The sequence below is a fragment of the Hyla sarda genome, chromosome 11 (assembly GCF_029499605.1).
Source record: "Hyla sarda isolate aHylSar1 chromosome 11, aHylSar1.hap1, whole genome shotgun sequence".
NCBI lineage: Eukaryota > Metazoa > Chordata > Amphibia > Anura > Hylidae > Hyla > Hyla sarda.
In genome coordinates, this window is record NC_079199.1 from 88,107,250 (window position 1) to 88,134,809 (window position 27,560).

Genomic DNA, 27,560 nt, shown 5'->3' on the forward strand with positions numbered 1-27,560 from the left:
CAGTAAATCTTTCGGTAAAAATGACACCTTATCTTTATTCTGTAGGTCCATACGATTAAAATGATACCCTACTTATAGGTTTGATTTTGTTGTACTTCTGGAAAAAATCATAACTACATGAAGGAAAATTTAGACGTTTAAAATTGTCATCTTCTGACCCCTATAACTTTTTTATTTTTCTGTGTACGGGGAGGTATGAGGACTAATTTTTTGCACCGTGATCCCATTTACCAGTTCCATTTATGTATTGATCGGACTTTTTGATCACTTTTTATTCATTTTTTCATGATATAAAAAGTGACCAAAAATACGCTATTTTGGACTTTGGAATTTTTTGGCATGTACGCCATTGACCGTGCCGTTTAGCAATAAATTTTTTTTTATAATTCGGACATTTCTGCACACGGCGATACCACATATGTTTATTTTTCTTTACACAGTTTTGTTTTTTAAATGGGAAAATACTTTTATTAGGGAAGGGTTTAGGGTTAAATGATCTTTATTAACTTTTTTTTTCACTTTTTTTTTGCAATGTTAAAGCTCCCATAGGGGGGTATAACACTGCACACACACTGATCTTTTACATTGATCAATGGTTTCTCATAGGAAACCATTGATCAATGATTCTGCCGCTTGACTGCTCATGCCTGGATCTCGGGCACTGAGCAGTCATTCGGTGATCGAACAGCGAGAAGGAAGGTAGGGACCCTCCTTCTGTCCTGTAAGCTGTTCGGGATGCCACGATTTCATTGCAGCGATCCTGAACAGCCCCCTGAGCTAACCGGCAATGTCTTACTTTCACTTTAGACGTTGCGTTCAACTTTGAATGCTGCGTCTAAAGGGTTAATAGCGCACAGCACCGCGATCAGTGCAGCCGTTGTTAGAGGCCGGGCCCGACTCACTATGATGCAGGGCCATGGCGTGACCCCGTGTTATAGAAAGGAAGTGGGCAAAGGGCGTATAGGTACGCCCTCCGTCCCCAACAGGTTAAGGGGCCAACACATTCATTTTTAACCTTTTTGCTATTTATATAGTTTAAAGAACATTTTGGGGTTTTACTCTCTTTGGCAATAAGTCTTTCTGTCTCAATTTTTGCGGCTTTTATCCGTTTTTTACATATTTTAAATTTTTCTTAATAGCTTTTTAATGCTTCTTCACTGCCATCCTCTTTTAGTAGGTTAAATGTTTTATGTTTGTCATTTGTTGCCCCCTTAACATTTTAATTTATCCATATTGGTTTTCTTTTATTTCCATCAGATATATACCTCTTACAGTGAGAATTTAAGATATTTTTAAAAGTCTCCCATTTAGTGTCAGTGTTCTTGTTTTTGAGGACATTATCCCATTTTATATTGTTAAGGGCTTCTCTGAGTTAATCGAACTTTGCCTTCCTAAAGTTCATTGTTTTTGTGGCCCCTCGAGAGATTCCCTTATTGGAAAACAAGTTATAATGTATTATATTATGATCACTATTTCCTAGGTGTCCTTCTATTTGCACATTAGTTCCGCTGTCAGGTCTGTTGGTTAATATTAAGTCTAGTAGGGCGCCCCCTCTGGTCGGGCTCTGCACCATTTGGGACAGATAATTGTCTTTAGTTATAGTCAGAAACCTGTTTCCTTTATGAGATTCACAAGTCTCAGTCTCCCAGTTTATATCAGGATAGTTAAAGTCCCCATTATTATCACCTCATTTTGATTTGCTGCCTTGTTTATTTGCCTCAGTAATTGATCTTCTGCCTCTTTCATTATGTTTGGTGGCTTATAGCAAACCCCTATCAGAATTTTTTTATTCTCATCTCCATATATTTCTACCCATAATGACTCCACATTATCATTTCCCTCCCATATATCCTCCCGCAGTGCGGCCTTCAGACTGGACTTTACATAAAGACAAACTCCTCCCCCTTTCCGTTTTGTCCGATCCTTCCTGAATAGACTATAACCCTGTATGTAGACCGCCCAGTCACAGCTATCGTCCAACCAAGTCTCTGTTATACCCCCTATGTCATAATTCTCCTCAGACATCAACCACTCCAGTTCCTGAGTTTTATTGGTCAGACTTCTGGCATTAGTCAACATGCAATTCAAAGGTGTATGTTTTTTCTTCCTATGAAGCCTATCCCTATTAACTATTCTAAGCCCTCCCTCCACTCCACCCCCTAGGTATATTAATAAGTACCCCCTCTCTATCTACACTATCTTCCCCCTCTACGTTGTAGGTTCCCTTCCCCCGAGTCCTTAGTTTAAACACTCCTCCACCATTCTAGCCATCTTCTCCCCAAGCACAGCTGCACCCTCCCCATTGAGGTGCAGCCCATCCCTACGGTAGAGCCGGTATAAGACAGCAAAGTCGCCCCAGTTCCCCATGAACCCAATACATGTTATTTTTTCTGACAAGTGCAGAGGGGTCTATGAACAGTGTAACATTGACCTGTGTCCACCTTCAACAAGCACGGGTCCATAGAGATAACGGATAAGGGAGACCTAAGAAGCCGTAAAGTGCTATTCCTACAGGACTAATAATGTCAAGGAGACGAGGAGAGTAACAAGCAGCTTCCTATACCCAGTTATTTAACTATAAGAAGAAGCTGAGATTTCTGCCATTAAACACAATGCTGCAAGCTGCGTGCCATATGTTAGGTTTTAATCGACCCCAGATGTGTCTAATGTAACTAATGTAAAGGATGTTGGGCTGATATATTACGAGCACATGGGGTCACCGCAGTATCACAGCATAGGGTGTCCGTTTTGTCAATCAGAATAGGCACGCTAACAACCTGGCACTTACATTAAGATTAGTTAGCAGCTAGTAATGGCATGTTGACAAATGTGTACAAAGAACATAAATATGGTATTCCCATGTACATGGAGGACATACTGTATAAAAGCACCATAGTCCAGAACATACTTATGTTGACAACATTAGTCCTGACTTAAGCAATGGTCCACGCAGGGGTGTAACCAAAATACAGAGTTACATTTTGTACCTAGGCCCTGAAGCCTAACAGGTCTAAAACAGGTCCAGCACTATAAATGATGCCTGAAAGTTGGGGCCTTCTGCCTAACAGGAGCTTTGGGTCAAGGGGTGCTTTTGAGGAATCAAGAGCTGGCACTTTCCCCATCTAAAAGCAAGAGGATCGGCAGCCTCCTAATCCGTAAAGGAAGACATTTTGAATTTAAATACTCAAAAAATTAACAAACTTCAAGCTACCAGATGCTGATCCAGCAATAGAAATGGTGCGGACACACAATTATTGTCCTAAGATCAGAATTATTCGCTCTATAGTAACCCGTTTCTGGTCCGTAACGGACCCTTCGTCAGGCAAGGTGCTATACTGCGAATAAATCTGATCTTGGGACAATAATTGTGTGTCCGCACCATTTCTGTTGCTCGATCAGCGCCTGGAAGCTTGAATTTTGTAATTTTCGGAGTATCTTCCTACCGGACCAGCGTTGCTGACACCGGACAAGCCACGGCTGCAGATTCAAGCTACCATCACATTTGACGCCTTCTGAGATGTTGTGCTGTTAGCGCAACCCGACTTGGTGAGTGCATCTTCACCTATCACCTGCACGTTTCTCATTGACGTATTACACTAGGGGCGCGTATCCATTTCTTTTTTGTTTCTTTCTGTGCATTTTGAATTTAAAGAGAAGCTGTGTACAGGTCCTGTGGACAATGCCAATGTTACTATGGAGAAACTATATGCTTCAACAATGACCACAAACTTTTTCCTTCTACTTATTCAGATTATAAACTACACATGACTAATAGAGTTATCCTCCCTAATATCAGAATCTTCACTGGCATCATTGTTCCAACCCTCTATAGATCATAGAACTGCATACGGTAAAATGGTGACAAGTTCTCTTTAACGTTTCAAGACCCGTTTCTATGTTCTAGGCCCCACTTAGTCTAAAGCCCATCTCTAATTTGTCTCGTTTGGTTCCGTATGAAGTTTTCGGCTGGAGAATTCAGTATCCACTGGTAAGTTATTCAGAGAGGAATTCTGGATTTAGTCATCCCCTCCACCCCCAGATTTACAGCAGGTAGAGTAATCATGACACATCTCATCTAAAAATAATCCAGCCATTGCCTTTTATTCGGCAGGTTTCAGCTTGCACACTTCAGAATTATTATTAAAAATACTTTCCATTACATCCCATTTATTACTGCTGTCATGTTAACTCTTCAAAAGAGGAGGGCGTACATTTTGGAATACCCTGAGAATTCAAGATTGTTAAAAAGGAACCTGTCCTCAACCTACTTTTAAGGTACTGCAAAGAAGTGAAGCGGTCTGCTCTGCACCAAGGACCTGCGATGCACACCTGCGCAATCGGACCCGTCGGTCCCGCCCCGGCTTTACAGAAGTGATCCAAAAAGAAAAGATGTCCAGCTCTTGGAATGCACTTAAAACTTGCTTTATTTGCTTGACAGGAGTCACAGTACAGGTAAGGAACGACTGGCGCGTTTCGCACTCACAGGTGCTTAATCGTAGACGTTCTATGATTAAGCACCTGTGAGTGCGAAACGCGTCAGACGTTCCTTACCTGTACTGTGACTCCTGTCACGCAAATAAAGCAAGTTTTAAGTACTTTTAAAGGTAGTTATATGTGTTTTTAGTTTTTTTGGGTTGGTGGGTTCCCTGAAATTCCACCGATCAGCAGAAAGAATCACTGCAGTGGCGACCACTTTCATTCTTGTGGCCATGTCCGGAATTGCAGCTCTGCCCCACTAACAAAGCTCCTCCAACATGGATGGTACCATGTCAGGTATCATTTTTACCAGGGTTAGTGTCACCAACATTGAAATATCCATTATTTCACTTGACCAAAGAATCTAAAGTGGAAACAGAAGACGCTCCAATGTGAAGGGTTACACCCTACAACGGTAAGAGGATTGATTAAAACCGCTTACCGGACAGGGTTGTGTAAACACATATGGATCGCAATTGTGTGTTAAAGAAGATCCGGTCTGCAGCCTTACTGTGCAAGATCAATGTACCAGAGAAACTTCAAAACAAAGGAAAATTCAGGAATTCAAACAGCGCTGACCGGGAGCAGGACATTGGCGGCGATACAGGTAAGTGAGTTTATTGACCGACATGCAGCGCGTTACGCTGCGCATGCGCAGCGTAACGCGCTGCATGTCAGTCAATAAACTCACTTACCTGTATCACGTTGATGTCCTGCTCCCGTTCAGTGCCGTTTGAATTCCTGAATTTTTCTTCATTTTGAAGTTCTTCTGGTGCATAGACCACAGTTTGTTAATCCCATAGGGTGAATAGGATTAAGACAATTTTCAGGCTAAAAGTCTTACAATGTTTCTCCAGAAATTAAAATCTTCTGGAGAATTTTACTAAACATGTGATTTGGATGTAAGAAGTAAAGTAGTTATATTTAAAGAGGACAGGTCAGTTCTCCTTAAATGTCTGTTTTGGTAAATAACCGTATTTCCCATAAAAAAAAATATATATTTTTTTCTTCTTAAAATTCTGTGTTGAGCAGTTCTTCTGTTATTTCTACTAGAACTTTATTTATAAATTGACAACTGGCTGTTGTCAATTGGGGGGGGGGGGTCCCTACACTTTCTGATACTATCCAATCAGTGCTTACGCTGTAGGGACAAGCCCCTTTAAGGCTACTTTCCCACTATAAACTAGGCTCCGTTACAAAAGAACATTAAAGGGGTACTCCCGTGGAAAACTTTTTTTTTTTAAATCAACTGGTGCCAGAAAGTTACACAGATTTGTAAATTACTTCTATTAAAAAATCTTAATCCTTACAGTACTTTTTAGGGGCTGTATACTAAAGAGAAATCCAAAAAAGAAATGCATTTCCTCTGATGTCATGACCTCTCTGCTGACCTCTGCTGTCCATTTTAGGAACTGTCCAGTGCAGCATATGTTTGCTATGGGGATTTTCTCCTGCTCTGGACAGTTCCTAAAATGGACAGCAGAGGTCAGCAGAGAGCACGGGAGTACCCCTTTAAGGGCATTTTTTTTTTATTTCACTTTGACCGCCCCAAAGAGGATCCCATTCACTTGAATGGGATCCTCTAAAGTCTATTAAAGCTCCCGTTATTGCGGCCGAAGAAAGACGGCGCATGCACACATTTTTCTCCCGCTATCTTTCTATCTGGCGAAAACGGTAGTGTGAAAGGAGCATAAGAAGCAAATTGTTAACACCCATTCTTCTAGGAAGAATCACAGCAGAACACCACATTTCAAAAAACTATCACTGAAACATATCACTAAAACTCTCGACCTTGTTACGAGCCACTATCTTTTAACCCCATACTATCATCTCTGGCATGGGGTTAAAGGGATACTCCACTGGGGAAAAAAATCTACAACAACTGATGCCAAAAAGTTAAACAGATTTGTAAATGACTTCTATTTAAAGAGCATAATCCTTCCAGTACTTATCAGTTGTTATATGCTCCACAGGAAATTCTTTTCTTTTTGAATTTCCTTTCTGTCTGACCACAGTGCTCTATGCTGACACCTCTGTCCATTTTAGGAACTGCCCAGAGTACAAGCAAATCCCCATAGCAAACATATCCTGCTCTGGACAGTTCCTGATATGGACAGAGGTGTCAGCAGAGAGCACTGTGGTCAGACAAAAGGGACATTCAAAAAGAAAATAACTTCCTGTGGATCATATAGCAGCTGATAAATACTGGAAGGATTAAGATTTTTTGATAGATGTAATTTACAAATCTATTTAACTTTCTGGCACCAGTTGATTTCCCCCCCCCCCCCCCCCCCCCCCCCCACCTACTCCAAGCTCCAACAAAATGTTCCGAACTCTGGGGCAACAGATTACCCCTTTAAAACTACACAGGACACAAATATATCTTTAAACCCCAAACAGTATAATAGAGTTATATGGTCAAGAAAGCTGAATTCTCCATCAATTGTTCAGAATGACTATAGGGTCCTATGGGTCGTCTTTTTGATGCTGAAGGAAGAAGACTCTATGACCGGATGTACAAACAAAAATTTTGGCCCCACATTAGACCAATGTTCCAAGACTCTGAGGGGACCCTGGACACAAAATATTGGGTAATGATGAAACCAAAATTTTGTTTGTAGTCTCCTGGGCCCTGAATGCATCCTTTTGACAGAAGGTAAGGCAGAATGTGTTCATTAAGGCTCATCATTCACGGTTTAGCTAAGTATTAGTAATTTGTGCACTTTTTCATGCATGTGAAGACTTGAGGGCTCCATGATACAGTCCAAGTTTCTACATAGCACATTGTGGTTAATCCTGTCTCATGAACATCCTGTTCAGTGTGTCTGTATCCACAATGTAATATGAATCACCTACACAACCCTGGACAGGATACCAAGATTTTAGATCTAGCCAAGTCACAGATTGGTGAGAAAGCATTAAGGTCTATTAACAGGAAGGGGTCACCAGAGAAACATCAAACATAAGTTGCAAACACTATTTTCAGTAGATGTTTTCAAGTCAAACATTGGTGATCCCAAATATTTAACAACCAAAGGCAAAATGTATGGCCATGGAGAAGGGTGTGCACGCTGTAAATTCTGTCAATCGTCTTTGATTCCTTGTGGTTTTAGTGAAGTAGAGGAATTTGACGTATAACTGAGGCCACTCGTGAATCTAAAAGTAAACACCAGACTATACACCACCTCTTGTGCTTATAGAAATGACCTCATACTTACCAGACACTGCCCATCAACACACACATCAAGAGAACCAGTTTCACAGGGTGTTCCATCTTGGACCTTCTCAGTATGACGTACATAGAAACGGTAGCCGATGGGCCGACAATTCAGAGCACACCTTTGATTTCCACTCACTGCAAACAAAAGGAAAGGATATTATAAGTTTCACATACATATATATATATTTATATATATATAACACAGAAGGTAGCAGCACACCAGGTTGCATGAAGGGTTGGGTGCAATTAAGCAGGGGTCCCAAGGTCGCAGGACTCCAGATGGTATAGAAATACAAAGAATACTGCAGCACTCCGGGGTAAAGGTGAAAAAACTGTGAAAGTAGTTTATTCCATCAGGGTGCACAAGGCAATGTTTCGGCTGCAGGCATGCCTGCAGCCGAAACGTTGCCTTGTGCACCCTGATGGAATAAACTACTTTCACAGTTTTTTCACCTTTACCCCGGAGTGCTGCAGTATTCTTTGTATTTATATATATATTTTTTTTGTATTCCATTCAGCCAACTTTGAGTCCTACTAGTCGTAGCCATTAGAGTTATTTAACCTTCCACCGGCCCATAAGGTCTCATTCAGACATATGGAATACAGCTGCATTTATATGGGCACTCTCATTAAAACTAATTTTTGCTATTGCACTTCTTATGGTAAATAGAAAATCTTTCTAATGTACTTTGTTTTAAAAAAAAAAAAGGAAGTTTTCTATGTTTTGTGTTTAAAAAAGCTGCCACTAGGTGTCTCCCTACTTTGGACTCACAGACTTTGGACTTCAGCTGGCCTGGAAGAAGTCCAAAATCAGGAAATGCAGTCTGGAGTGCTGAGGGGAGTGTGTGCAGCCATAGCCAATCATAGCTCATCTCACACTGAACTGCTCTGGGCTTTGTGTAGCAGGAAGTTCTACCCTTTTTTTGCGCTCAGATGATGTGACACCTGCTGGGGAACGCCCCTTCCCAGTCTGTAAATCTGACTGCTACTAAGCAGAAAATACAGGGCAAAATGAAGGTAGAAAACTAAAACATAATAAAAAATAAAGGCAGGGGGTGGTTTATCATGATGGGGGCAGTGAACTGGGAGGATTATAACATTTAACAAGATCATGAGAGGTACTCTTTAAGCATCCATGTTAGGACTGTAAAACCTGGACCTCCTCTTGACTGAGCCAAAACCGAGATAAGCACAGGGTTCGGCTTAGCTAAACCACAGGAGGCTTCAGGGTTGGAGCCTAAATACCAAAACAAAGGATGACACATAATGGGTTTAAGTATGAACCTCTCCATAAGGGTTATTTAGGGTGAATGCAAAGTTGTGTGCCAACAACACTTGGTTTCATTACAAGTAGTCCTCCACCACTTGTTACCCATGTACAAGACCATAAAACTATGAAACATACACAGATTATTAAAAAAAACTCAATCCCAAAGTGGCCTCTCATATTCATTACTTTAAAAGAACACTCCAGATAGACTGTGTAATTGCTGGGGTTTGGCATGACGAGGGGATTTGACTCCCTTTAAATCCATCATGTCATGCGCAATCTTCTCCATTTCTGGAATAGGCAGACTTCACACAAGAGGGCCATTTGGGACATCAATTTCCAGATCTTTTCTGTTTTAGATAGAAAACACCCTTTACATAAAACCTTTATTTCAAAGACAATATTTAGCAGTTGAAATGATTGTAGGATTTAGGTTACCACAACAGAACTCAACAACATATCGTGTTTTCACCTTTCATCCAATGTGCTTAGACGACAAGGCACCTGACAGATGCTGACTATGCTTGGGACATAATACCTGCCAATACAGCTGCCGGATAAAACCTAAAGTCCATCATCTTAAAGATAATTTGTGAGTTGTATTTGTTTATCTGTGCGAGTCTATTTACTCCTAGAAGAATATTGTTGGCCCATTAATAAAGGAAGGCGCCAAGCATTGTTGGGCCCATAGAAGGAAAGGGAACATTTAATGGCGCCTTCTCAGAAGTTGTAGTTGCATCTTGTCTTATCCTATACAACCAACAAAAACTGACCTAATACTTGGCGTAGAGAAGGTATCATGCGCATTATTTAACAAGTGATCAGTGACGACCTCTATAGTAAACACGTCTTACGCCATATGTTTAGCTTCAAAAGATATTTAACACTAGGATTTCCTCACATACAAGGAAAACTCTTAAAATTCTGTGAACATCTGCTGGGCTGGAACTAGAATTCCTGACCTTTAGTCCCCTTTGGTGGAGTTTACAAAATCACATAAAAAAAAAACTCTGTGGAATCACGTAGACAATGATTAAAAAGGGGTCTTGGCATTAAAGGGGAATATCACCCTCCCTAACATTGTGACATGATATCAACAACGTGGTGGTCTGTCAACTTTGGTCTACCACTGGTTCCTAGAATGTTTAAAGGGTTACTCCGTCCCTAGACATCTTATCCCCTATCCAAAGGATAAGGGATAAGATGTCTGTTTGCAGGGGTCCCGCCGCTAGGGACCCCTGCGATCTGCCTGCTGCTCTAAATGTCCGTTTAGAGCGTTGGATGCTCATGTTGTCACGGCTACGCCCCGTTTGTGCCATCACGGCCACACACCCTCAATGTAGGTCTATGGGATGTCACGCCCCCTCCTGGCTGTGATGACACGAGCGGGGCGTGACCGCAACGTGACAAGCCTCCGCCCCGCATCGCCAGTCATCCGTCACGGAGCGAAGTTCTAGCAGCAGGACCCCCGCGATCAGACATCTGATCCCCTATACTTTGGATAGGGCATAAGATGTCTAGGGGCGGAGAACCCCTTTAAAGGAGTAGTCCAGTAGTGAACAAGTGGTGGACAACTTATCCCCTATCCTAAGGATAGGGGATAAGTTGCAGATCGCAGGGGGTCCGACCGCTGGGGCCCCCAGCGATCTCCTGTACGGGGCCCCGGCAGCGCGCGCGAAGGGGGCGTGTCGACCTCCACACGAAGCGGCGGCCGACACGCCCACTCAATATAACTCTATGGCAGAGCCGGAGCGCTGCCTTCGGTAATCTCCGTCTCTGCCATAGAGATGTATTGAGGGGGCGTGTCAGCCGCCGCTTCGTGCGGGGGTCGACACCCGACATCTGGCCGGAGAGCCTGGCCCCCGTACAGAGTTTTTCACCACTGGACTACCCCTTTAAGGATACCAGATTATTGGAGCCTCCTTAAGAAAGTTGTTGGACAACGCCCAATGGAGCTGCGATAGCGCCACATTGGTTGTCACCCAGCTTTTTAAGGTGAACGAGAAATGATTACTTAAAAAGATTTTTTGGAAACCCAACTATCGCATCTGTTTGTAAAGGACTGAGATCATTGATGACTTTACAATATTCCGAGGTGTGATTCTATAAAAGAAGCGGCTAGCAGAGGTCACAAATATCACTGAAATGCTCTTTTAGTTAAATCCTGCCTGTTCTTTCCTGTCTTTTTCAAGGAATAATGATGTTAATAAATATTTCGGGATCTGAGAGATGAGGACTGCTCTCTGCTATGTGAGACCTCCCTGGCTTCTTGTAGATATGATCCACAAACTCTCTCTTCGGAGTCCAGATAGAAAGCAGAGATCTCTCGGTTTGCTGCCTGGCGAGTGTAGAGCCCCACACAGCTGGGAGACATCTGGCCATGATGGTTAGTGTCCTGGACTACGTATCCCAACAAGGTCATCCAGTGTTTTACAGTATTTTATCTTGCCTGACAAAAAACTGACTTCAGTATAAGGAGAAGTAACAGCTGATCCGGGCGTGAAACAACAAAACCGCGCTTGTGTGTGCATGTCATAATACACAGAGGTGTTGAGGATATGGAGTTTACATTAAAGGGGTATTCCAGCCAAAACCTTTTTTTATATATATATCAACTGGCTCCGGAAAGTTAAACAGATTTGTAAATTACTTCTATTAAAAAATCTTAATCCTTCCACTAGTTATAAGCTTCTGAAGTTTTCTGTCTAACTGCTCAATGAGGATGTCACGTTCCGGGAGCTGTGCATAATGGGAGATTATCCCCATAGGAACTGCACAGCTCCCGGGACGTGAGTCATCAGAAAGCAGTTAGACAGAAAACAACAACTCAACTTCAGAAGCTAATAACTATTGGAAGGATTAAGATTTTTTAATAGAAGTAATTTACAAATCTGTTTAACGTTCCGGAGCCAGTTGATATATAAAAAAAAGTTTTGGCCTGGAATACCCCTTTAACGTGAGACTTCTGTGTTTGTCTTATTCAGTATAAAAAGAAATGTACGTTTTATTACTGGTCTTAGCCAAACTGGATCAAGCATCTATTTATAATCGCAAACAAAAAGTGCCCGTCAGGTCTTCTGCTCTGCTAGATGTTCTTCTTCATCGTCTACTGCTTTGCGGACAAAAGAAAGATCCTAAAAAAAATTCAAATCCTATAAAGCCACCACAAAGAGGCTCTGATAGGGGGTCCGGGTCACTGTTGAGATTACACAGCTACTTAGGACCTCTACTGTAAGGTACTGCATAGTCTTCACCTACTCATTGGTGGATCCATTGGATAATCCAGGACGTTATGGCAGTACAGTAGCTTTAGCCCTGTTTTAGGGCCGCAGTGCCAACATTTCCTAACAACCTATTAGATTGAATCCAAACCTTACGTTCTAATAACACGTGCAGGAACTAAAATGTCATCTCATTAAAGCCATATTGGCGCAACAGATGGGCCCAGCCTCTAACACTATAAAGACTCAACCAGAAAACACCACCAGTTGGGGGTGACTTTGGAGCCAACATTTCCCAGTAAGGTCTATTTCCTATGGGATGATTCACAAATATTTTATTATAACTTATTGGATACATTTCCAATGTGTAAAATATGAACATAGTTCAACATGGATGGAATATGGGTCCTCGGAATTATTTTCTCTGGTGGGTCCAAATACAACAATAAATGCAAGGGGGCCTACTGCACCACAAATAGGCAAGGGGTTGTGTAGCCTAAACGTTCCCATTCACCTTTAAAGGGGTATTCCAGGCAAAAACTTTTTTTTATATATCAACTGGCTCCGGAAAGTTAAACAGATTTGTAAATGACTTCTATTAAAAAATATTAATCCTTCCAATAGTTATTAGCTTCTGAAGTTTTCTGTCTAACTGCTCAATGATGATTCACGTCCCGGGAGCTGTGCATGATGGGAGAATATCCCCATAGGAGCTGGACAGCTCCCGGGACGTGAGTCATCAGAGCAGTTAGACAGAAAACAGCAACTCAAATTCAGAAGCTAATAACTATTGGAAGGATTAAGATTTTTTAATAGAAGTAATTTACAAATCTGTTTAACTTTCCGGAGCCAGTTGATATATATATAAAAAAAAGTTTTTGCCTGGAATACCCCTTTAAAGTCAGATTTCCTCATAATTATTCACACTCTTACGGTCGGTTCACATGTCCTTATTTTTGCTGCAGATTTGCAGGAAAAAATAAAGAAATGTGAACTGACCGTAAGATGCTTTCAGTGGTGGGAGGGGAATAAACATAAAGGGGTACTCCGCTGAAAAACATCTTATTCCCTATCCAAAAGATAGAGGATAAGATGTCTGATCCCGGGGGTTCCCAGTGGCTAGGGGATACTTTGGATAGGGGATAAGAGGTTTTTCGGGGAGTTCCCCTTAAGGTTTATTTCTACAGAGAACAAAAGGATCATGTGTATGAAATTCAACATGCCTGACCCTTCTGTCCCCAACATTACCTGTCAGGGGGGAGTCTAGAGGCCCCCAATACACCTTAGATAGTTGTCCCACTGAAGTCCACTCTTTTATAATGTGTATGGGGGCTGCATTTTCTAGGCTTTAGTTAGAGTTAGATTTTAACTGTTTGATGCTTCATTTTTTGTACCATACAACAGTTTTGTGTGTACAACTTGTGACGTTCCTTTCTGCTTTTCTGAAGGAAGCTATCGGGAAGTTTCCAGCTATCTATCCAGATCTCATCTGTAAATAGTACAAATGTCCGTGTCTTTACAGGAACGAGTAGTATTAACTTTCTGACATTGTGACTTATTTTCAATTTTTCCATTGAAGGGGTACTCCACTGGCCAGCGTTCGGAAATGAATGTTCCGAACGCTGTTTTCGCGATGCAGGGATTGACCACGCCCTTTTGATATCGTGGCCACACCCCCTCCATGCAAGTCAATGGGAGTGGGCGTGACGGCAGTGTGGTCTTCAAGCCCTGTAGGTTAAAGAACCACATGGTCGAGACCGCTGGCCTAGAAGGTTGTCAGGTATAATTTTTGTTTTTTTGTTTTTGTTTTTTTTTCTTAAATATGCAATGGTCTCCTCAGTGAAAAAGTAGTCCACATCTCCTCCTAGAGCTCAGATAAGAATCAGTATAGTTTAAAATTTAAGATCTCCGTAGACTTGAAATATTGTGCATATTTGGCGATCTCTGTAACATTCTCTACTCCTGTCCAGCCAAGAATGGGGTGCACAGGGGCCCATTGTGACTCAACATCCACTTAGAGCAGTGGTCTCCGCACTGTGGATCTCCAGGTTGACCTAGCTTGTCCAGAGGCATGAAATTAAAGGGGTACTCCCCTGGGGAAGAAAAAAAAAAAAATTAACTGGTGCCAGAAAGTTAAACAGATTTGTAAATGATCAATGCAGTAGAGAATAGAATAACATCGGCACTCACCGGTCTTCTCTTAAAAAAGGCTTCTTTATTGATACATACTCACAACATGAAATGCAGTAAGGGAGAGGGACCCGTGCAGGGGGGGTACGTAGTAGCCTACTACGTACCCCCCCTGCACGGGTCCCTCTCCCTTACTGCATTTCATGTTGTGAGTATGTATCAATAAAGAAGCCTTTTTTAAGAGAAGACCGGTGAGTGCCGATGTTATTCTATTCTCTACTGCATTGAAGATTTAAACTTTGCTGAAACGTCAGAGCACCACCATATCTCTATCGGTTTGTCCAAGTCACACGCCCGCCGTACAATCCAGCCTAGCCAATAGGAGCAGTGCCGAATATCACATCTTCGCTTTGAGATTTGTAAATGACTTCTATTTAAAAATCTTAATCCTTCCAGTACTTATCAGCTACTGTATACTACAGAGGAAGTTCTTTTCTTTTTTAATTTCCTTTTTGTCTGACCACAGTGCTCTCTGCTGACGCCTCTGTCCATTTTAGGAACTGTTCGGAGCAGGATAGATTTGTTATGGGGATTTGCTCCTACTCTGGACAGTTCCTAAAATGGACAGAGGCGTCAGCAGAGAGCACTGTGGTCAGGCAGAAAGGACATTCAAAAAGAAAAGAACTTTATGTGGATCATACAGCAGCTAATAAGTACTGGAAGGATTAAGATTTTTAAATAGAAGTAATTTACAAAGCTGTTTAACTTTCTGGCAGCAGTTGATTAAAAAACTGCTCCAGTGGAGTACCCCTTTAAGCAACTAATTCAGCTGATATCAGGCACAGGAACCAATACTCATGACTTGTAGCTTCTTGGATTTAATGCAAGATTTCAACCAAGGCCTCATGTCTTCCATGTGCCATTTATAATACTGGTGTATACTTATGGGGCAGAGGTGTCTCGGAACCCTAGTGTGACTGCTACATGTGCACCCCCAGTAGTACCACTACCCCAAAAAAGATGGTTCCATGGTTATCCAGCACCAGCTTACAATTTCCTTCTTATGCAGACACTCATTTTGATGTTCTCTTCTGTCTTCTCTGCATCTGTAAAAATAAAATCTTTACATCTGACAGACAGGCGGACTGTGATCAGGAACACCCTGTCACCGTCAGGCATTTACATCATAGGAATGTGACTACTGTGTAATCCCTATAGGTCCTATATAAGCACTGAGCAATGATTAACAACACTTGGCTCCAAGTCTGGAGACATTTCTTAATACTTTGTTCCTGGGCCTCCTTTCAGTTCTTTATATTAGATGTAAAAATACTATAAATTATTTCAATTGAGTGGATATGTATTTCTTTAGGAAATACACAGCTGTGAAAATTATAATCCCTGGTTACTTATGAAAAGATGGGTGGCTAAAGAAATATATTTCTATCAACCTGCTGAAATGAAGTAAGACCTGCACAAGAGGAACAACATAAGAGCTTGAATGGTCAGCTAGCCTTAGGGTCTATTCCCTCGGCAGAATTTCTGCTTGCGGAATTCCGCCTCAAATTAAAGCCCATTGACTTCTATGGGATTCCGCATTCCCATTCTGCCATGTGAATAGACCCTTAGGCTAGGCTCACACTGTGCTTTAAAATTGCAGGCAGAAATTCCACTCACTAAAATGTATAGTATGGTGAATGGGTTTCCGTTCACAAATTCACACTTCGGAACTTGTGAACGGAAAATCTGCTTAAAAATTTCCACCTGAAGAATGGTGTTGCTCATTCTTCAGGTGGAAATACTTGCAGAACACATTGCAGTCTATTGGAGACTGCAGTGTCCCTGCGGTCCTAGCACCAACTGATTCAGTCGGCACTGGCCACACTCGGAATCTCCCGGCAGAAATTTTCTGCCCGGAGATTCTGAAGTGTGAACCTAGCCTTAATGTTACATGAGGATGACCTAAAACTATTACAGTACAAACATAAGGGTTAAAGGGTACTCCACTAGAAAACATTGAAGACAAGCCCGCCTGCAGGAACCCTGGCCAGGACTACACATACCTACTATTGTGGACCTGAGGAAGGCGCCAGTGAGCGCCGAAACGCGTTGTCCCGTTTTACCTGTTTGACTTCTTTTTGCAATAAAAGTTAGTCCTGCATAAGTGCTGGCTCAGATCTCTGCTTCAATTGACCGCCGTCGTCACACAGGAGCGCTCTCAACAAACCCCATTTTTTCACTCTCCACATTCGTTAATAAGGTCAGGGTAACCTCCTCTTCAGTCACATGCACTAAAATCAAAAGAGGGTCAACCACTAAAGATTTCCATAAGGTATCCCTTAATACAGAAAATAAGGAGGTCCAAAAACTAGAGGTCCTAGGGCACGTAACTAAGCCATGAATTAGATCAGACAATCGCTCACCACAGTTAGGGTATGCCTACAACCAGTCAGGTCGATTACCAGTCCTAGGGAGAGTAAAACCATATACTGCGTGGTGCATAATCTTGAACTGCATCTCCCTCCACACTTCACTAACTGCCACTTTCCTAACTTTCGCCCAACCCTCCAAGATACCCTTACCTAAATCCGACTTCCCCAGCTTTCGTTCACAGTAATGAAACAATGAGGCACACAACGCTTCACTACCCCGCCTTCGTATTTTCCAATAAAGATAGGAAAGGGAGTGAATGGCAGAAGTATCACTCAAAAATGCATCAAATGAGGTTGAGCCCCTTTCCACAGTCAAGTCCACCAACCATGGGCGAACAAAAGATATCAGTTGCAAGTATTGTAGAAAATGAGAGGGTCCTATCCCATATTGGACCGTTAATTCAGATAGGGAATAATAGCGAGGTTCAGAGGGATGCAAGAGATGTCTCACCAGAAGCACCCCTGCCACCCTCCAATCCCGATGCAAAAAATTTGGATGTCCAAAGGGGAACTCCAGGTGAGACCACAATGGCCTATCTTTGCTAAGGACGAATGGTAAGTTCATGGCTTCCCTACACGCCTTCCATGAAACAATAATATCTTTCAGAAGCAAGCTACTTTTAACAGGACTCGGTAAGGCTGAGAACCTTTTGTGCAGTAATGGCGGTAAAGACCACGGCCTCACCATTCCAGCTTCCAATTCCAAGTTAGAGTAGACACTAGACCCCTTCACCCAGTCTACCCCATAGCGCAGCAGGCAAGCCAGGTTATAATGTCTGATATCTGGGAAGTTAACCCCCCCCCCCCCTATCCCTAGGTAGCACGAGTTTATTTAGAGCTATGCGTGGTCTCTTATTGGCCCATATAAACTTAGAGAACACAGAACATAACAGTGTTATATCCTTATGCTTAAGTAGTAAAGGGATAGTCTGCATCGGTTATAATAATTTGGAAAACCGCATCATCTTCAAGAGATGGCACCGGGCCAGAAAGGTTAGGGGAAGGGACTGCCACCGTTTTAAGTCAGAGATAATTTTCCGAAACAAGGGGGGATAATTTAACATCTAGATAGATGCAGGAGAGCATCCCACATGAATACCTAAATACTTCAGGGAGGAGTATGATATCTTAACAGGGACCCGTAACCCACGGTCAGGGGAAGGACGGAAAAAACCCTTAATATCTAGGAGAGCACTCTTAGAGGGGTTCACTTTAAATCCTGAAACCATTCCAAAATCTGTAAGGATCTAAAACACCCCCCCTTAGATCCTCCTCAGGACGGGAAAAAAACAATAAAATGTCATCTGCAAAAAGTGCAGACTTCAGTTCATGGGGGCCCACCTTAATTCCGGTAAATGAGGTAGTGTTCAGAAACCTTGACAGTGGTTCTAATGCCAAATTAAAAAGTAAAGGAGATAGTGGACACTCCTGGTGAAACCCGGGAAGGGGCACCCTAGCTAAAGGGGTCGAATACAACGAGCGCACATATGTTAAAAAAGCACCTTCAAAGCCCATATGATCCAGGATGCTCCATTACCAATCCCAACTCACACTATCAAAAGCCTTTTTGGCATCAATGGACAAGATAGCGGGAGAGCGATGGGCTGCAGGATAGAGGTGGCAGTATCCAGTACAGCTATAACCTTACGTAGGTTGGCTACTGCAGCCCTACCCTTAACAAAACCTACCTGGGAAGGTGATATGATTCGGGGCAATATGACAGCTAGTTAGTTAGCCATGATTTTAGATAGTTGTTTTAAATCTACGTTGATAAGGGAGATAGGTCTATACCCCCCTGGGTTTAGGGGGATCCCCTCCCGGCTTCGGCAAGACCCGTATGTGGGCAGTGTGCATGACCGTAGAAGGAACAAGTCCCGTCAAGTATGTGTTAAACAATGACAATATAGTGGGGGGGAATTTCCGGCAACAGCAATTTATAAAATTCTCCCTGGAAACCCATGCGGACCCAGTGCCTTTCCGGAAGAGAGGGACCTAACCACGTTTTGCAGTTCTTCTAAAGAAATAGGGGCATTCAGAGACTCCCTCTCCTCCATAGTCAGTGTAGGTAGTGGCGTCTCCCTTAACCAGTTCCTATCAGCGGGGATAGGAGTAGGTGGAGTATATAGGTGGTGGAAATAAGTCTTCAATAGGGAAACAACATCACAGGGATTAGTGACCGTATTGCCTTGGTTATCCTTGAGCACCAAGACATGGGCAGAAGAATTCACTTCTTTAGCAAAGCCTGCCAACAACTTGCCAGGCTTATTGCCATAACAAATGCCAACTTACCCAGAATATCTCACAAGGTGAAAAACATGCCTTAGAGTGGCTATCCACACACAAAGAGTTAGTGGTTTCAAAAGCCGATAAGGGAGGGGGAGGGGGGGGTTGCTTGTAGTTTTGTATAGGAAGGATTACCAATCTGAAGCCAAAAACCAATTAGGAAATTTAATGGTATACGAAAAACTAGCTACCAATTTCACTATAAAAATAAAATAAAAACTCTGATTACTCCTGCGGAAATATACAGATAAGGGAACTATCTCTGAAAAAAACAGCACTTAAATTGATCCCAGACAGTCCCCAATACCCTTACTCCCAAAGGTGCACAAATCACTGAGCCACCCCCCTGGCTGCCCGATAGTTGTGAGGGTTGTCTCAGTGAAAGAGGCACTCTCAAGCTATCTTGAATGGCTGCTGTCTCCCCTTTTGAAAGTAATGTCGATATACCTGAGGGACACTGGGGACCTTATCCATGTCCTTGAGGGGTTTACATGGCAGGAAAATTTCCATCTAGCTTCGATTGACGTGGAGAGCCTTTATACCCGCATCCCACATGATCGGGGATACAGGCTGTCCAAGAGGTGTTACATAGTTCAGATAGCGTTATTATTTATTTTATCAAATAATACCTTCACATATGGCGGAGATTGGTATAGACAAAAGTATGGCGTGGCGATGGGCACACCCATCTCGTGCACATACGCCAATCTTTTCCTCTCTATTTTTGAGATAAAATATATTTTTTCATCCTCAAACCATTAGGCCAAGCACATAAAATTATTTGAGGTTTGCGGATGACATCTTCGTCATTTGGGATGGAACGCCACAAGAATTTTCCAATTTTGTGTTTGAACTAAACGGCACCAACAATGTCAATATGACCTTTACATTCCAATTCGGGGATCAATGCCTCGAAGTTTTAGACATTAGGGTATACATTGAAGAGAGGCGTCTGTTAACATCTGAATATAGGAAGCCCATTTCCAAAAATGCCCTATTATATATTAAACGCAGCATTCCATATAGCCAATTCATTCGGCTTAAGCAAATTAATAAAGACAACAACTCTTTCTTGTCCCAGGCAGATGAACCGGAAGTCTGAATTTCCTTTCTGTCTGACCACATTGCTCTCTGCTGACACCTCTGTCCATTTTAGAAACTGTCCAGAGCATGATAGGGTTGCTATGGGGATTTGCTTGTACTCTTGACAGTTCCTAAAATGGACAAAGGTGTCAGCAGAGAGCACTGTGGTCAGACAGAAAATAAATTTAAACAGAATAGAACTTCCTGTGAAGCATACAACAGCTGATAAGTCCTTGAAGGATTTTTAAATAGAAGTAATTAGCAAATATGTTTAACTTTCTGGTACCAGTTGATAAAAAAAATATATATCATTCCAGTGGAGTACCCCTTTAAAACTTCAAGATGCAGTGAAACAAAGCACCATTGGAGAAAAGTGTGAAAGTTTCCTGCTTACATGGTCACTGTTATTTGAAGAACTGTTGACATGTCCTAGCGACGTGGTAAAATGTTTTGATCGGCTTGGGTCTTATTATTCAGAACTCCGTCGATTAGGAGAACGAGTCGGGAGAAGTTCACGCATAGGACGTCATCTCCCTGCGCCGTGTTGCATGATTGAGACAAACTTGCCATATAAGTTTCGGAGAGTGTCAAGATCACGAGACACAGAGGCCGACAGAGGAGTGTGTGGTAGCGCAGACTTTTCTCGGCTCGTTCTCCTGATCGGTGGAGGTCTGAACACTCTGACCCCCACCGCTCAAAACTTTTGACATGTCACTAGAACATGTCAAAGTTTTTTACAAATGACAGGTACTCTTTAAATGAGGAAAAGTGATCGGGATGGGGAACGTCTGCATTATTTTTCAGAAGTAGATATAAAATTTTATTCAACCTAATAAAATATTAAAAGGGAACCAATCAGCATATTTTATGATATGTAACGCTGGGCAATGCGTTATAGGTGCTAAAATAATTATCCTTACCATCACCGGGGGACGTTTTTGTGCCCCCAGGGATGGTGAAGATATTAAGTTATAAAGTCCCCCCCGGCCGCCCGGCATGTAGTCTCATGGGCAGACGGAGCAGAGCGGACGCGAGCTGTCATTCAAGCTGTTGGGGAGGGTCACAGCCACAGCGACTACTTGCCGGGGGGGACTTTATAACTTAGTATCTTCACCATCCCTGGTGGCATAAATGTCCCCTGGTGACGGTGAGGATAATAATTTTAGCATATATAACGCATTGCCAAGGGTTATATATGCTGAAATATGCTGATTGGTTCCCTTTAAGTTTTCTGTAGAAAGTGGTACATGGTAAAACCCCTTTAAAGGGTCCTAATAGAGGTAGATTGGCTCCTATTTGTTCAATTTTAACAAAGCATAGCAGTGATGCCCTAGTAATGAAGCCTAATAATCAGCGTCAGACTTGGGTTCACTGAGCTCAACAGACAGGATTGTGAGGTCCACTCTCGATGTAAAATCCCCTTTAACTGAATTATCATATTGTACACATAGGACATACGAGCATAAATATTTAATAGGTTTTATCACATGAAAAAAATAGATCTATGGAGCAAGAATTTGGGTCCAAAGTCACCTCTAAATGGGGGTGTCTTTTCCCTGAAATATGGGGCCCATTATTGTGGGAGAGGCTTGGCCCAGCAAATGATCTCCTGGAAGGCTGGTGGGCTATTCCCATCCTTTTGTCCTCTGAATGATGGTCTAGGTAATGGAAGTCTTTATAAAAACATGGCCTTATTTGCTGGCAGTCACAGGGTTACTTGTGCTGGGTGTTTGCCTGGCTTGTTTTGGCTGACAATGTAGAAATAAAACAAAAAGACCCCGCAGAATAGGGAGGTAACCAGCAGATAATTGGGAAAATGCATTTCTTTCATTACTGTAACATTTATCCAGTGGCCGCCCTTACAAAAGGGACAGCGCTTAAGGAATGTCCCCCAAAAGAATAGATGAACCCACATGCCTTTTAACAGAATGTACTCATCCTAACCTTTCTAGAAGCTACATCATGGAATAAAAGAATAGCTAGGCAAAGTAAAGTTATAGTATGAGATATAAGAGGCTTAACAAAAAAGGGGAGCAGAGATAGCTGGGGCACCCATATTATAACTGGTACATGGTGGCTGGAGGGGTCTCATGAGCTTAAAGGGTAGCTCCCACCAAGTACTATATAATCTAATATGTCCCTACCTAGTAGTAATCTAGCCCTAACCCCCCACCTGGCTTAAAAACATTTTTTAATCGCTTTAATAGAGCAGATTTAGTGTCAAATGTGCCCCCCCGCAGCGCGAGCGCTACCATCACCGCTAGCGGGGTCCCTGTGCCCACTAGCGGTGTCACAAGAATGCCGAGCGTGGCTCTGTTCCCCGTCCCTGTCTGCTCTCAGGGTACGGGAACAGATTTAAAAGCCTTGCGCGCAGCTAACGTAGTACTGCGCAGGTGCAGCACTACACAAATAGCGTAGGGCTAACGTAGGCAGCGCTAGGAGCCTGGCATTAGCCCTACGCTATTTGCGTAGTACTGCGCATGCGCAGTACTACGTTAGCTGCGCGTGAGGCTTTTAAATCTGTTCCCGTACCCTGAGCTGACAGGGACGGGGAACAGAGCCGCGCTCGGCATTCTTGTGACACCACTAGTGGGCACAGGGACCCCGCTAGCGGTGATGGTAGCAATCGCGCTCGTAAGCACAGGGACAGGGTAACAGGGGCGGGCGGGGCCGTGCGCGAGGCCAGTGGAGCTGGCCAATGCGCACAGCCCCAGCTATCACCGTGCTCGCTCTCGCCTGTTTGATTGACAGGCTGGAGCGAGTGCCTGAATTTCGACTCATTGCCAGGCTTAAATGAGTCGAAATTCAGTAGTGACGTCACTGTCGAATGCATTCGGCCACTAGGAGGGCGACCCCTAGTGGCCGAATTTAAAAGTGATTTTAAACTTGTTTAAAATCACTTTTTTTTAATTAAAGTATATTAGAGATATGTTGTAGTACTTAAGTACTACAACATATCAATTTTTTTACTTCATGACAGTGCCCATTTCACAGTTAAAGTGTACCTGTCATTAACAAAAACTTTTTATATAATGTAGATAATACCATTATATGTATATTTGTAATCTACATTGATTTAAAAATTTGTATATTTTTGAGTGAAAAAATGTTGCCCCTGCAGCTATTGCCTGTGTGTCTCTATGAGGAGTCCAAATACAGGAAGTGATGGCAGGAGAAGGAGGGCTCTGTGCAGGCTCCTGGCTTGTCAATCATTCTGCTGTGTTAGCTGGGGACATGTCCCAGAGCCTCACTGCACAGAGCCCTTTTTTTCTCCATTCCTGGAACTAACAACGGGAACCAATTGGATGAGATTTGAAATTGGCTTTGAAAAGACTTGATATAATTGATGGTGGGGGGGGGGGGGGGAGAGAGATTCGGCTCAGGATTTTGACAAAACAAATGCTAAATATTACGGGTGTAAGAAAATATCGATTCACTTGATTATTGCAATTTTTCATTTGGCGATACTGTATCGATTCAAAATATTTTTGAATCGATCTTTTTAGGGATGTGGAATTTGTATCTCCCGATGCCCAGGACATGCAGTTCTGTGTGCAGGGCAGGTGAATTTTTCCGGCTCGTGCAAGCAGGGCCGGACCTGACAAGTGGGCTCCCGACTCTTGCCCGCTCCATACTCTGCATCCCCCGGCTGATTTCAGTAGCTGGGGGCCGCGGCTAATAGCCAGCATGCGGCGATCGCCGCGGCCGGCTATTAACCCTTTAGATCGCCGCTGTCAAAGCTGACAGCGGCGTCTAAAGGGACATGTGAATGCTCCCTGGTGGGCTAGTGGGGTGGATCGCCCATTCCCCCCCCCCCCCCCCACAGCGCAATGGCGGGCGGGCGATCCACTATACTAGGTAGCCAGAGGGCTTACCTCTGCTTCCTGCTGTCCCGTGGCTCTGTCATTAATAGAGCCTGGCTGGACTAGGCTCTATCAATGGATCACAGAGCAATGGAGTTCAATAGAACTCTATACATCTGTCTGAGGAATCTAATAATTCCTCCTAAAAGTCTAATAAAGTGTGTAAAAAAAAATGTTTTAATAAAAGTTTAAAAGACACACATTAACCCCTTCCATATTAAAAGTTCAAATCGCCCCCTATTCCTATATAAAAACATGTAAACATAATAAAAATAAACATATTTGGTATCACTGAGTGAGTAAAAATATATAGTTTTTGAGACAGAATCGGGATATTTCACAATATATCGTATCGTCATACGTGTATCGCGATACGTATCGTATCGCCAGATTCTTGCCAATTCACACCCCAACTAAATGTAGGTCTTTAAAAATCCAGTAGTCGATTGTTAATATTATATTCCCAAATATGTATTATATAGCTATCCTATTCTGTATATGTAACACCATATTTAAGATTAAACCCCTATTTTTCCATTATCTTGGACAGTTACTTGTCCCGAATTATCCACACTTCCTTTTTTCCCTACTTTCAAAAAGTGTCTGTAAAAACATAATGGTTTATATTGCCATATTGCTTAAACAGGAACCTTAGCTCTATAATATATCAAGCACACCCTGGTCATTACTCAGCTATGCCGGACGGCCTGGGAATAAATAGGGGGTGGGAGAGCGTTTTTCAGTAGGAGAGGGGGGAACATCTGGCAGAACTAAGCACTCAACACATGTGTGCAGCTCCCTATAGCTTTATCCCGGCAATGGCTATTAGTCAGCCTGCAAAAGACATTCATGGGCCTGGAGAGGTTAATCCCGCACTGGCGGTCTTCCTTCCATTTACTTAGCAGTGGATGGTGGAAATTTGTTTTTTGGGCAGGTGGAAAGAAAGAAATTATTTAAAATTTTATGTCCGGGATTGAGGACTTGCCTGCCCAAATGGCACTTCTCCCTGGGCAGTCAGATGGCCCTTGGCAAAGCATTTTAGTGAATATTATTACATTTCTCTTAATGGCTAATAAAGATTTTGGCCAGTTGTTTCCATTTATAATCCCATCCTACAAAGTTTATAGTAAATCCTTTACTGGAGCGGATCTAGGAACATTGATTTGTTGGCGCCCAATCCAGCATATAGGGCACAGGCCCAACCAGGCCTCCATCTAAAGCCCTGAGATATTCTTGATGTGCAGGCTAAAGGTTCTAATACACATTAAAGGTGTACTCTGCCCCTAGATATCTTATCCCCTATCAAAAAGGATGATCGCGGGGGTCCCACTGCTGCACCCGGAGTTCGTTCAGAGCGTCGGAGGCATGTGACGTCATGGCCATGCCCACTCAATGCAAGTCTATGGGAGGGGGCGTGATGGCGTCACGCCCCCTCCCATAGACTTGCATTGAGGGGGCGTGGCCATGACATCACAAGCCTCCGCCCCGCATCGCCAGTCATCCTTCACGGAGTGAAGTTCGCTCCGTGCACCGGATGTCTGGGGAGCCGCAGCAAAGATCGCAATCAGACATCTTATCCCCTATCCATTGGATAGGAGATGAGATGTCTAGGAGCAGAATACCCCTTAAAGGTTGTTGAAAGTGGACAATTTAAACCAAAACAACAATGCACAATCATTTTAGCCACACAATTTTCACCCAATATTTGAACAAAATATCTCTTAGTAAAGTATATTCTGAGAAACACATTGTGTCCTGTTTCTGATATCACTGATCACTGGCCACTTTGAACAACTGTAATGGCAAACATGAACTAGAACGTTCAAGAGTTGTTCAACCAACAGCCTACTTCTATATAATGTGTTTGGCCACCTTAAGAGGTCTCTTGTCTTCGCCATTCAAGCCCAAAGGTCCAAAGGTATAGTCTGGACTGTAGGGTACTTCCCAGGTATCCAGGATAGTCTCAGTTTGAGCAGTGCATACAGAAAGTAAAGGCATGGCTGATACATATTCAGAATAGCAGGAATACCAGCGATGTATGCCAAGTTTGGCAACTAAAAGTCCCGAAACCTGTTGTCTCATGACATGGTTAGAAGGGAATTACTCATGAACATATGCAAGAACTGGGGCCTCATAGCAAAGAAATACTTGGGTTCCTTTCAGGTTCTGGTTACGGTAGCATGCTTGGCACCATTGCCAATCACGTGGGATACGAGGTCCACAAAGTACAAATTCTCCTTCTATGCTAATATTGCAGAAATGGCGGAGACCAAATAACTTTTTAGATTCTCACCACCTATTACAATTGTGATGTCCCAATATGGGATATACAGGGTGGGCCATTTATATGAATACACCATAATAAAATGGGAATGGTTGGTGATATTAACTTCCTGTTTGTGGCACATTAGTATATGTGAGGGGGGAAACTTTTCAAGATGGGTGGTGACCATGGCGGCCAATTCGAAGTCAGCCATTTTGAATCCAACTTTTGTTTTTTCAATAGGAAGAGGGTCATGTGACACATACAACTTATTGGGAATTTCACAAGAAAAACAATGATGTGCTTGGTTTTAACGTAACTTTATTCTTTCATGAGTTATTTACAAGTTTCTCTTTGTTTACAGCCATTGACATGTCGTCGAGGTTAACACGTGAGGAGCGGATAGAAATTGTGTTGATGTCTGGTGAACGCAGTAACCGGGTCATTGCAGCAGATTTCAATGCAAGACACCCTACGAGACCACCCATCTCCCATTCGTGAAACTGGTTCAGTGTTGGATTTGCCAAAATGTGGACTCATGAAATCTGTCACTAATGAAGAAACATCAGTGGCTGTCCTAGCTTCATTCAGGAGGAGCCCACAGTGTAGCACTCGCGGCATGTCACTGGAGAGTGGCATTAGTCAAACATCCCTTCAGCGGATATTAGCTACTCACAAATGGCACCCTTACAAACTCCAGCTACTGCAGCATCTCAACGAGGATGACCCAGATCAACGCACTGAATTTGCAGAATGGGCAAAACAAAAATTGGAACAGGACCCTCAGTTTACGCAGAAGATTTTGTTCAGTGATGAGGCAAACTTTTAAGTGAATGGTGAAGTTAACAAACAAAACCACCGCTATTGGTCTGACACTAACCCACATTGGATAGATCCGTCCAAGACTGTTGGAACACAAAAATTGATGGTCTGGTGTGGTAAATGGGGTACAAAGATAGTGGGGCCATTCTTCATCAATGGAAACCTCAAGGCCACTGGATATGTGAAATTGCTACATGATTATGTGTTTCCCTCTTTATGCACTGAAGCTGGCACGTTCCCTGAGTTTTTCCAGCAAGATGGTGACCACCACATTATGGGTGTCAGGTCCGAGCATTCCTAAATGAACAGTTTCCTGGAAAGTGGATTGGTTGTCGTGGGCCAGTTGGTCTCCCGATCTGACCCCCTTAGACTTTTATCTTTGGGGTCATCTGAAGGCAATTGTCTATGCTGTGAAGATACGAGATGTGCAGCACCTGAAACTACAGATACTGGAAGCCTGTGCTAGCATTTCTCCTGCGGTGTATATAGTAGTATAC

At 42.8% G+C, this 27,560-nt stretch overlaps 1 protein-coding gene across 4 annotated transcripts in view; it reads right to left on the reverse strand.

The window, feature by feature from the left end:
• The window catches only part of ADAMTSL4 (ADAMTS like 4), a 190,183-nt gene that overhangs the window by 46,520 nt on the left and 116,103 nt on the right, over window positions 1-27,560 (reverse strand). For all 4 annotated transcript variants that reach the window (XM_056546340.1, XM_056546337.1, XM_056546338.1 and 1 more), the window contains exon 6: window positions 7,695-7,831. In XM_056546340.1, the coding sequence (XP_056402315.1) occupies window positions 7,695-7,831 (137 nt within the window). The remainder of the gene's footprint in view (window positions 1-7,694; window positions 7,832-27,560) is intronic.